Source organism: Mesocricetus auratus, unplaced genomic scaffold, assembly GCF_017639785.1.
Source record: "Mesocricetus auratus isolate SY011 unplaced genomic scaffold, BCM_Maur_2.0 Super-Scaffold_100019, whole genome shotgun sequence".
Taxonomy (NCBI): domain Eukaryota; kingdom Metazoa; phylum Chordata; class Mammalia; order Rodentia; family Cricetidae; genus Mesocricetus; species Mesocricetus auratus.
This window is the reverse complement of record NW_024429200.1, coordinates 33,291,232-33,303,445: the sequence shown is the minus strand read 5'-3', so window position 1 is coordinate 33,303,445 and position 12,214 is coordinate 33,291,232. Positions and strand designations below refer to the sequence as shown.

Genomic DNA, 12,214 nt, shown 5'->3' with positions numbered 1-12,214 from the left:
ATTAAAGTCTCAAACACCTTTGAGTGAGTTAAATGGGTCTGGAAACCTGGGAGGAAACAAAGATTTTTTACGAGTGACTTCGGGGAATCCTGGATTATCTACTTAGTCTAAGGGTTAGATGCTCAGAATTCACAAAAATACCTGAGAAGAGGTAGTCACTTTCTTGTAAAGAAAGTTACCTGCATTTGCAAAGGACTTTGAAGCCAGAGTCACAGGGCTACTATGGTGATCTTTCCCCAGAACCAAGAGTTGTGTAAAAACCATGGTCCTGAGGATGGAGCAACAGCCCTACACTGGGCACGGAGCGTGAGTGTTCACCAGCTCCTGATATTAGTTTTCCAACTCTCAAAGGCACTCCACTGAATTCTATTGCTGTGGGTCAGCCTTCCCCATGACCAGGGGTGGGGACCGAGATGTGTGTTCTGATTATTGCTCAGTAAGTTGCAGGGCTGTGTACAGGTGCTGCCAGTTGCAAACAAGCCCTAAGCACTGTCAGAATTCTCTGATGCTAACCTTCACGCTGGCTCCATAGGGATAAATAGCTTCCAGTGCTCCTGTTGTTAGATTAAAAAGGCAGTGTGGCGGGAAACTGTTGACCCTGGAATAAAAACGCACAATGCAGAAGTACTTTCCTTCTCAATGATTTCTCAGCCCCGTGTTTGTGAATGCAGGCGCAGCAGAGGTAGTTTCAAGTAGGAGGCATCATTGGTACCAAATTCCCAAATTATCCTATTTAGGAAACATGATCAACTTTCATATATATGCTATGATGTAGAAAAGTTCTATCTTATGCGAATTCTAAAATGCGAGAAACTGCCTAATGCTTTATAGTTCATTTATAAATTAGTGATCTACTTCAACATTTCAACTACGTAGTAACAGCTGCAAGTTTAGATTCTCCAAGCTTAAATTTGGCCATTTTCCTCTATAATTATAAGACTTAAAAAAATTAAATTACATTTAAAGTGAAGCATACAGTCACATGGGGGATGTTTTATGTAACGATTTTATATATAAAGATTGAGTCTCAGAAATACCTGACTTTTTATCTCTATCTATCTTTTTCCTTTTAATAGTGACTGTTTCTCATGGCCTACCTACAGGCTCATTTGGTCTCTCTCTGGCCTGATGACACACATTTACAAACACGCAATGATTGGGCAGTCCAGAATAGGAATACGTCGTTTTCAGGGCAGTGTTGTTTTTAATTTTAACTGTCTATCATCTCTTTGCTCAAGATTCAAATGAAAGACGGAAACCAAACAAGAGTTTTATAGTTCACTTTTTGCTTTAAGATCTAACCTGTAAAAAAGGAAAAACACCCAAGAAGAAGAGAATATGTGTGATTCCCTAGGCTAATCTCTACTTATCCTGACACATAGATCCAGTCTCTGTCCTGAGGACTTTTGCATTCAAAGCAGGCAGGATAAACAGTTATTTAGAGAGCCGGAAATAGGTGAGCGCGGTCTCTTGGTGCCTAGGACGAGCTTCCATCTCTCTATGCCAGCACATACTCCCTTCTGGAAGACAGAAGCAGTGTGCCTTCTCTATGCACCCACAGCTTGAGCCTCAAGGGGGATGGACTGTTTTTCCCAGTCTACAGGTATTCACTCAACTCAAGTACCCTTTGAGCTCTTCAGTCCATGGGGTCAAAAGGTGAGTTCACTAAAGAAAGATTTAGATACAACCAAGAATCAGGATGTGCCAGGTGTAGTCATGGAGAGAAAAGGGACTGGAAGCTAAAAAGTCAACACAGGCAAACTGAGGGACTAAAACGGTGAGGCAGGGTTCTCACAATTGGAAAGGCGCCCCTACCACTAATCTCAATATCCATAAAAGTATTCAGTGAAGCAACATCAAGACTTGGACAGCTGTGCACACTAGAAGTTTTCCTTAAAAAACACCACCATTGACGATGACGACGACGACGACGCCACCACCGCCACTACCACCACCACCACGCACACTGGTAAGGTGGTCATTTTTTGCCTGAGTTACTGTAAAGCACTAACTGTGACATTAACCTTGTACTACCTGGGAGCCATTTTATTTGAAAGGTTGTTGTCACCGAAGAGGAAAGGCATTTCAAATGGAAGGTGGTGACCCTACAGGGGTCATCATTAATCATCTGGGGTCAAAGACCTTCCAAATTGTAATAGGAGGCAGGGGGCAAGGGAAAGAAGGGAGAGAAAAGATCAAAAGGCCTTTGATGAGGGCTATCTACCTACACAATAGCACCTGCAGGATGGAACTTCTCAGCAGTTGGAAGCTGCCCAGCTTCTAAGGTGACAGGGTTTTTGTTCACTAACTCCGCTTACTTTGGAGACTAATGTCAGCAGATGGCAGAAAAGGCCTAGAGGTTTCTCATGGCTGTCACTTTCATCATGCCTTGGCAGAGTCCAAGGCACTACTCGCTTCTCCAAGCCCAAGCACTAGGACTGAGGAGAGGGAAGAGTTGTAGTTGGACACACGGCAAGGTGGCCTGACACGAACCACTTTACAATTCTGCACTGTAGCTTATGAAAATGCACGTATCTGCTCTATGCCAAAGGCAAGTGTAGACAGGAAGCTGGGGAGTAAGGGCATGTCCCCTCAGGCCAAGTCCTTAGTTAGTAGAGATGCACTCTTTCCTCTTGTTAACGTTGATTAATTAACCTTACATGCAAAAGAAGCAAATGGGCAGGCGGACGGAAAGCCATGGCTATTGTGATGTGTGACTCAAATCCATTCAGATGAAGGGAAGGGGCGACTAATTCAGGGCGTGGTGGGCAAGCAAAGCTCCCATGAACACTTGGGTATCTTCCAGACAAGTGCTCACTGATATAGTGCACCATCTATGGCGGGCACATTCCAAGACTTTCACTGAGTGCTTGGCACTCCAAACCTTATGTGTTCCATCCTTTCCTATATGTATTTACCTAGAGTAAAGTGGAATTTACAGATATGACAGCAGGAGATAAATAACAATAACACTGTAATAAAACAATTATAAATACATACTGTAATTAAAGCATATGAATGTGGTCTCTCTCAAAGTCGCTTAGTGTATATTGTCCTCGCTCTTCCTGTGATAACGCAAGCTGATATAATGCCTTGGTGATGTGAGAAAAAGGGGGAATGGCTGTGTGATGTAGCCTGAAGAAGCTACCGACATGAAGATACATTGGGCAAATTGATGGCTGCATTTTGGTACAAAAACATGAGTGAGTTTTTGTACTAGTTCCTCAGACTAGTACACTATCTACAATTTTTGAGTTGCTTGTTTCTGGAATATTCTAGTCTATATTTTTAGAACACGGTTGACCATGAATAACTGAATCCATGGAAAGGGGACCACTGGACATTCCAGAAGATGCACAAATGTCAAGCAAGCTGTGTCCTGTTCCTAGGATACATTTCCCTGGTAGATGGAAAGGAGAATACTTCAAGAACACAAACAAGCCTTTCAAAAACTCTCTCAAAATGTGCCTAAAAATAATTATTTTAAGAAACACAACACACAACAGAGCAACATAAATGGCTTTCAGACTACGGGCTGTTTTGATTAGCCATGCCCTAGATGCCTACAGCCTACACCCATTAGCATGGATAATTGAGAATCTGCTGGATTTCCATTTTAACACAGTCTCTCTAATTCATGTCAGGCACGGAGATGGGGAAGCAAAACCTTGGCTATGACTGCACTTACGCAAATGGGGCACCACACCACTCTATGCCATACTAACCTCTGTACAGTCCAAAGAAGCCTTCATAGCGGAGCACTTTCTTAAAACAGTCAAAGCTGTTTTTATACATGAGCTCCCCCACAAATGAGCCAGTTGACCGTTGGTTCTGCATTCGAGTCTTTACGAGATCAATAGGATACACAGCAGTGGCTCCAACAGCTGAAATTAAGTAATACCATTATCTCAGCCGGAATTAAGGTGAGTTGGGGGAAAGGAATAGGTGGATAAAAATTAAAGACAGGGTTGAAAACAGAATTTTTTTTTTAATGCACAGAATCACCGAGCTGCCTTTCTACACTCTTAATTGTAGATTTTTTTTCAAATGTCACCTGACAAAAGGACATCACACGAGTTTAAATTAACAGCATATCGGCGAAGTCTAAGCTCACTTGTGGGATGCTGATCATGTGTTCGTGTAGGAAAAGTACCCGCTGCTCTGGTCCCCACCTAACAGATGCAAGTTGGTAACTGGCTTGAGGAATGATCGCTGAAAGCAGCAAGGTGGAAACCAGGAGGAAAGACGAGAGGACAACACAATTTGACACTCATCGTGACTAACCTCCAGCAATAGAACCCAGACCAAACCTGTAGGCTGACTCGGCGAGCTGGAGAAGAAAGGGCCGAGCTGCATCACCTGAGGCTTTCTGCTTCACGCACGCAGAACACCGGCAAGCAGGAAAGCAGGGGACAGAACAGAAATACGGACGGTTATTCACCTTATCACTCACTGGACTCTAAATCTAATACCGGGGGGGGGGGGGGGGGTGAGATCCAAATCCATAAAGTACTTATTAGTAATAGGTGTTTGGCTACTAAGCATGACTGAAATTACATTGGTATGCAAAATCATGACATAAAAAAGTAACATTATGAACCAATTTTCAAATGTTCAGTTCCCATTAGTGTTCATAGACATCTCAATGTAAAACTACCAAGAGATAGCATTCTTGATTAATCAAACTGGCTGGGCTTTCTATTTTAGTTTTGTTTTGAAATGATAATATTCAGATTCGTAAGAATTGACTAAAAAGTTATTCTCAAACTCATTGTTAAGCTAAGTAAAAGCTTTGGAAATTCTAGTAATATACATGCAAACACTTAAAATGAATATAATATCTCTGATGCTACAACTCTTACTTTAAATTAGACAAGAAACAGCAAATGCAACAACAGGGGGGAAAACAAGAATTGGGCTCTCTAAAAGCAGCACTGAGCAAAAATTCTGGAAGTACACTAAGTGACCAATAGAGGTGTAAATCCTACATGGGTGGGCATGGAGGCTTTCATCCCAGACTCGGGAGGTTGAGACTGATCTCTGTGAGTTCGGGGCCAGCCTGATTTACATAGCAAAGTCCAAGCAAACCAGGACCACATAATGAGACACTGTCTCAAAAATAAATAATAAATAAAATAACAATCGCTTTTAAAACAAAAACACATCATTTAAAATAGTATCTTCAAAGAAGATCTGACATCGGCTTAAAAAATATTCACAAAGCTGGGCAGTGAACATATGCCTTTTATCCCAGCACTCGGGAGGCAGAGGCAGGCAGATCTCTGTGAATTCGAGACCAGCGTAGTCTATAAGAACTGGTTCCAGGACAGGCTCCAAAGCCACAGAGAAACCCTGTCTCAAAAAAACAAAACGAAACAAAAAGAACCAAACACACAACAACAACAAAAGTTCACAAAACTCTTATTTCTAAAGAAAGCACAAGGGACTGGAGAGATGGTTCAGTGGAAAAACACAGGCTGCTCTTCCAGAGAACCCAGGTTCAATTCCCAGCACCCACATGGCAGCTCACGCTGTCTGTAACTCCAATCTTAGGGATCTGCTGCTGACACCAGACACAGATACAATGGCAAAGCACCCATAAACATGACAATAAATTAATAAATTTTTAAAAGGAAAGTAAACAAGCTGCAAAGAGTATGGGGTATTGGTTATATTCCGTAAAATATAAATATTAAATGTTTGAAATAGTTCATGGCATTTTCTTTATGTGTGTGAGTGTTTTGCCTGCTGTACATACGCGCACCATGCGTGTACCTGGTGCCCATGAGGGCACAGAATCTCCCAGAACAGAAGGCTAGCTGTGAGTCAGCATGTGGATGCTGGGAACTAAACCCAGGTTTTCTACAAGAGCAACAAGTGCTCCTTGTAGCTCAGCCAATTTCTTCAGCTCTTTGTGGTATTTAAAAAAGAATGAATTAAGAGTAGAATGTGAAGTCTTTTGTTGTTGAAATTATTTGTTGATACACACATACATATACACATAAAATTAATACTATTATTTTGGCATCTCTACTACCTAGCAACAGTCAAAATGTTTATGATGGTCATTAAATAGATGGTAAATTATAGGTGATTGTAAATTTTTCCTCATTTAGGTTATCCTCCTAAAATTCTTAATTTTAGACAGTCAGCTGCCTACTGTAGTTCTTTTGATCTGCTGTCTTTGACATTTCTGTGGCCAAGACATTTTAGAATATTATACTACTCTGTCAATGTAAATAAAGTATTGACTTTGTCCCACAGAGTTGTCAAGCACTGAATAATACCTGTTGAATGAATAAATACATTCAATAAAGTTTGTTTTCAAAAGGCCTGATAATTAAACATCAGCGAACAATGAAAACAATCAGCCACCAACCCACTGAATTTTAACTGCTGTCAATGCAACACGATTCCAATACAATGAGATGATTTGAAATTTTCAGGCATTTGGCTGAAAACAGCTTTACGTAGAAATATTCATGTCTAAGAAGGCAAAACATTTCTTCCCCAAATTCCACGGGTTGCCTCCAATCCTACCCCTGTACTCCACTTCAGTGTGACAGATGCATTCAAAGGAGGAACATTACTTTATTTATAGGCATGAAAACATGTAATACTAAAATTGTCCTGGCATCAAAACAATGAATGAGAGTTCTCTAATGATACTAAAGGAAAGATCCTGCCGTTCCTGCTAACTCTTCCTCTAGACGACAAATCAAATCCCTGGTTCTCACTAAACATTTTGAAGCTACAAAATACAATATAGTCTTAAAACAACGAAAGAAAAAGAGTCACCGTCATTGCTCCCTGTCTAGGACAAACACTTCGAGGTCTATAGGGTGCTGGGACATGTTAAGCTGGCCCCCAGGTAGATGACCTGCCTTGTTTGAGTTTGTCAGGCGTAGTGGGGTCCATGCGGTAAAAACCACACTAGATTTCAGGCAGCGTTGCTACGAATTGCTCTCAAACCTCTGAGCACCAGCCCGTCTCTTCCCGCGAGTTCATCATGGTCCTCTAACCGTTTTGTGGGCAGGACCGACAAGCACCCATTACAAGCCCTCCAGAGCTGCAAAGGGCACAGAGGGAAAACGGAGAGGTACTGTTGCCAGGGGGAAGCAAGGGGGATCTGAAACAGCCTCCCCGTGCTTTCCTTAATCCCCAAATTTCTACAATAGCTGGTGGCACGCAGACGGAGAGATAATTATCTCAGACACGGTGTCTGAAATCAAAGGGAGGAGAGAGCAAGGCTGCTTGCACCTCTGCCCGGGATTACACAGTTCTTTCTCCGGCACCAGGGGTAATCGGCTTCCTCTTCTAACCACAGCCAGCTGGTTTCCCAGAGGTGCCTGGTTAGGATTTACTGAGCACACGCCCACTCCTTCCACTTCCAATCCGCACACAAAACTCGCTGCTGCCTTTGGGTGGGAAGCAGCTAAAGGGAGTATGTGTGTGTGTGTGGGGGGGGGTTCCTGGCTCCAGGCCCGACAGCCCTAAAAATGCAGCCCGAGTCAACCCATTGTGGTCAAACTGGCGTCGCTGTTCAGACCCAGAGCTCCAAGCCAAAAACAGCTAAGTCTCACAAGATTTGAAGATGGCTTTGCCTTAAAGGCGGTCTTTTTGTAAAAACGACGCTCTGTCTGTTCATGGATTTATTTTACAAGTGCCATGCAGGCAAGGTACATACAGTAAATGCATTGCTCTCCGGGTCACAGCCACAGAGCTGAGCAAGGGTTAAGTGAGGAGGTCCCCATGTCTTAAGTTTCTGACTCCCACAACTTCAAGACAAGGGCTTCTGTTAACCATAAAATAAAATTTAGCATTCCTAACATTGTTTCCACATAACTTATGAATCCTTTCACAGAGAAAATAGGTCTAAAAGCCTCTGAACTATGACTCCAGACTAAACAAAATTATCTCATTTTGATACTCAGAAAAAAAACGGAAGGCATGGCTGTTAGACAATGCTCTGACAGTGGCCCACTGAGGAGCAAAGACAGCTTTCATTAGCGATGCCAGATGCTGCTGGGGACAGTCACAGGAACCAGTGCTCCGTGCCCACGTCTCTCAGTACCAGATGGAAAGAAAAGAGCCCCTTGTGTTGAGAGTGTTGGGGGAACTGCCCTGTCTTTCTAAGAAACACACGCCCTGTATCTGTTCACCAGTAGGTTCCTAAACAATTTGCCTTCTCAGCCTCTTCAAAATGCCTGCATTTGGGGAGCAAAACTGGAAAATGATTAAGGCAGAAGCCAATGCTGGGAAGGCAGTGGAAATGCAAGGGGCCTGGTGTCTCTGTGGAAAACACCAAGCGAGAACTCACTCGTGCTCACTCACCTGCCTCTGGGCCTCAGCCAAGTTGAAGGGCAGCATCCCTTCCTCTAGGGGAGCGATCCGCTCAATATCTGCTAAGGTCATGCGTCTGGACAGAGAGCACACATAACAATGATGAAATTCCACATTTCTTAGACTCACATTATAGAATTCCAGAATGTTCCTTTGATCACTTCCCATATTTCAGGGTTGTCCTTCGCTATTTGGTTTCTTTCTCTCCCGCTATATTCTCCCTACACCTAGCTCCTAACCTTCTTTTATTAAACTAGCTTTTAAAAAAACCAACTTACCCCCTTGGCTCGTATAAATCTGCTAACTGAAACAAGATGTCAACTTCCATGGGTGTAACCTGACCAAACTTCTGGGCTGCCAGAGCAAACTCCTCTGTATGGAGAGAGAGAGAGAGAGAGAAAGATTCAGAGAGGGCAACATCCAGTTCAGCATTCACTCAAAGCAGTGGAGGCGTGGAAACCAGACCACGCTATCATGAAGTCATTCCACACCTCCCCAGGTCTTTCACCCATGTGAAAAAGAGTGCAGAATATCATCCTAACACTTAGAGTAAAAGTCTGGGGCCACACGAAGGCTCTAAACAAATGACACTGGATGGTATTCAAACTACAAGGCAAGAAAGCAAGACAGTCTGTACAAAACTTCAGCTGGCTCCTGGCAGTGACACTGTCAATTCCCAAGTGAATCTTCCAGCTTTTAAATCCCACTGAAATGCAGATATCTTCTTTGAGTTCACAGATCACATACACCATCGCCAGTACAAGTTTGTGCGACTCTCGCATATTTTTGAGGGTCACAGGCCTGCCTGCCAATTTGGCTCAAGTTCTTGTCAGAACTGGAAAGATTCAACAAACTATCTTGTCTTCACTCAAAGGCTGTCTTCAATTTATCAAAAATTTAGTGAAGATTGTTTTGCTTGCCTTGGGTTGTATGATCACAGAATGGAGGCCACACATATCACCAATTAATTAACATGTATGAATGGGGTAGAAAATTCTATCCAGGTCGCCCTCCTCAGCCCCACTGAAGCAAAAATTCTGATAAACTCTCACTCACCCTTAGTCACCTCCACATCTTTCCTGCTGCCAGCCAGAGTGCTGTAGATCTTTCTAATGAGTTCCATGTTGTTAAGGAGCGAATTAAATGCATTAAAATAGGAGAAACTAACTTGATGGGATGTAGTGCCTCCAGCAGCCTTGGTAAGTTGGAAAAGAAGAGCCAGAGGAAGGGGGGAAAAAGACACATAGATGAAGAGATTGCAAAAGTATATATATTTAATGCTGTCTTTAAAGGTAACTACAAGCAATCATGACCAAGACTTGTACTTCCATACACAAGCCCTGGAAAATTAATATACACATGTAGGACTATAGCAGGACCAGTTGACATTTACAGAGGTCAAAATTCAGTTAGAAATGTTTTATGCATTGGTTTATTTCATCTAAAGAGCAAATCTTAAACATACAAACTATGTCACACATATCTGTGCTCATACATGCAAAACGGGATTATATCGGTTCAGACACACCACGAGAAGTGGCTAGTGCAACCTTATTATCAAGACTTGTCCAAACACTTAAACCAGCAATAAATAAATGCTTAAGTCCTGAGACTTCACATTGGTGGGATTGATGAAGGGCAAGTGCATTCTGGTAAAATTTGCAGGTGCCATGTGCACAGGTGGGTTTGAAGCTGATTAAAATTATGATAATCAGAATTTTTAAGGAAAAATTTTTCTTTACAGGGGGTAGGGAAGCAAACAGAATGTCCACTATAGTGAGTGGAATTCCAGTTTGAGGTTTCAAATCTATCCTCCACTAATGAGGCGAAACTTTTTTAATATTAGGAAAGCATATTTTTAATAACAGCCACAAAAATCTTCACTTATTAATCATTTAAAGTAGCTGGCAGGAAAGTCTGGTGTGGGGGGGGGGGTAGGGGGGGTGATTCACATAAGAAAAGGAGTGAGATTAACGTAGTACCAGAATGGGAAAAGCAATGTATTCAAAATGAAGCACCAGGAAACAAAACAGAGACTAGACATGGTCAGAACTGTGGGAAACCCCGACAGCCATGAGCACAGAGGTGGTCTAGCAAGGGAAGTTTCCAGAGGAATGATTCTGAAATCTGAATGACCATGAGAATCATCTGGAAGCTTTAACATTTAGACACTAACCTAGCCAACCATAAGTGGTGAAGCACAGGCCTATGGGAAACCTGCATTCCACCTATAATGATCTTCCCTGGTGATCTAGATATGCCATGGCCAAGGCTTGAAACCACTACCCAGCATGCTGCAGGACACCTTGGAGTTCCAAGAGGATATCCAAGTTGGATATCCATTGGGATGGGACAACCATGACACATAATGGCAGGGTTAAGCTTGTCACAAGCACCATGGCAACCCCAACAGACACGAAAAACCAATGAGAAATCTGAGCTTTAGAGCTTCTGGTCTACCTATGACTCCAACAAGAGGCCAAAGTGTGTATGTTCCTGTGGGTGCCTGCTTGCATGTTTCTTAAAGAAGAAACATAAAAATCAATGTGTGACAGACCTCAAAAAATAAGGCAAAAATCATGAAATCACAAATGATTTTTATCTTTCCCTTTTTTCTAGTCAGTTAATACAGATGGACACTCTGTATTCATGAATTCTACATATGCAGACCAACCAACTAGAGAGTTTTACAAAGATTTGGGGGCAGAAATTCTAACTGCACTTAACTGTACAGATGTTTTTCCTTGCCATTATTCTTTCAACAACACAGTGTAACAAAGACTTAAAAATACTTATACTGCATTAAATGTTATAAGCAATCTAGACATGATTTAAAGCACAAAAAAGACACATGCAGGTAATATCCAAAGACGATGTCATTTTGTATAAATGGTTTTGAGTATTTGCAGAATTTAGTGTAAGAAAGCACCCTGGTGCAGTCCTCCAGGGACTGAGAAACAGTGTACATATATAATCCAGACAATCAATTAACCCATCCACTAAAATAAACCAAAACATATTTTTGTTTGCAAGGATGGTAATATGAGTGATCATATTAGAAAAATAGCGTTTTAAACAGGAAAAAAACTATGTATTTCTTAAGAACTGTTCTTTACTATCCCAGTTTACTTAGTTCAATTAGGGAGAAAAAAACTTGCTTCATTGGGACAACAACTACTTACAGCTACTAGACATTCTTCAACAAAAGGAGTCAGGACGTGGGGACGGATAGTGACCATGATGTCCCGGAAGTCAATAGCTGTGACTTTTCCAGTCTTGGCATTGTCTCGTTGCACAAAGGCTTGCTTCGCATGCTCCAACTGTATTTCCTACAGTTAGAAAGGGTAAAACGGTTCAGTTATGTCTCTTACTTTCTTCCTGCTCATTTTTAAGTCAGACAAAAGGAACAAGCCTACATCTTGATTTAACAGGGTCCACTGCCTGCTTAAATGCTCCCCTAAACTACTGTTTCCTTTGAGAGGAAGAACATTTCTCAGACCGGCGAATATAAATTGGAGAAAGCATACTCGACTTTAAACCTTCTGCCCGCTGAAATGAGAGCCACACATGGTAGCATTTGGCAAGCAGGGGCAGCAAGACCAAGAGTTGAGAGATGGTCCCATACAACACATTACAGCTCTGATGTCAACCCGGGCTACATGAGAAGACCCTGTGTCTTTGTCACTGTTCTACTGCTGTAAAGAGAAAACATGACTATGGGTTATAAAAGAAAGCAGTTAATTGGGGATGTGTTTATAGCTTTAAAGGGCTAGTCTAAAACAGGCAGAGCAGTAGCTGAAAGCTTCACATCTATTGAGACGGCAGGCAGACAGAGAAATTGGGTCTTAGCATGGGATTTGAAAACCTCAAA

The 12,214-nt window shown here is 42.1% G+C and overlaps 1 protein-coding gene across 2 annotated transcripts in view; it reads right to left on the bottom strand.

Moving 5' to 3' along the window:
• Slc25a13 (solute carrier family 25 member 13) overlaps positions 1-12,214 on the bottom strand; it is a 170,103-nt gene that overhangs the window by 62,771 nt on the left and 95,118 nt on the right. For both annotated transcript variants that reach the window (XM_005082923.4, XM_040728615.1), the window contains 6 exons: positions 11,526-11,672; positions 9,400-9,538; positions 8,622-8,715; positions 8,335-8,419; positions 4,285-4,369; positions 3,726-3,884 (listed from right to left, as the gene is read on the bottom strand). In XM_005082923.4, coding sequence (XP_005082980.1) covers positions 3,726-3,884; positions 4,285-4,369; positions 8,335-8,419; positions 8,622-8,715; positions 9,400-9,538; positions 11,526-11,672 — 709 coding nt within the window. The remainder of the gene's footprint in view (positions 1-3,725; positions 3,885-4,284; positions 4,370-8,334; positions 8,420-8,621; positions 8,716-9,399; positions 9,539-11,525; positions 11,673-12,214) is intronic.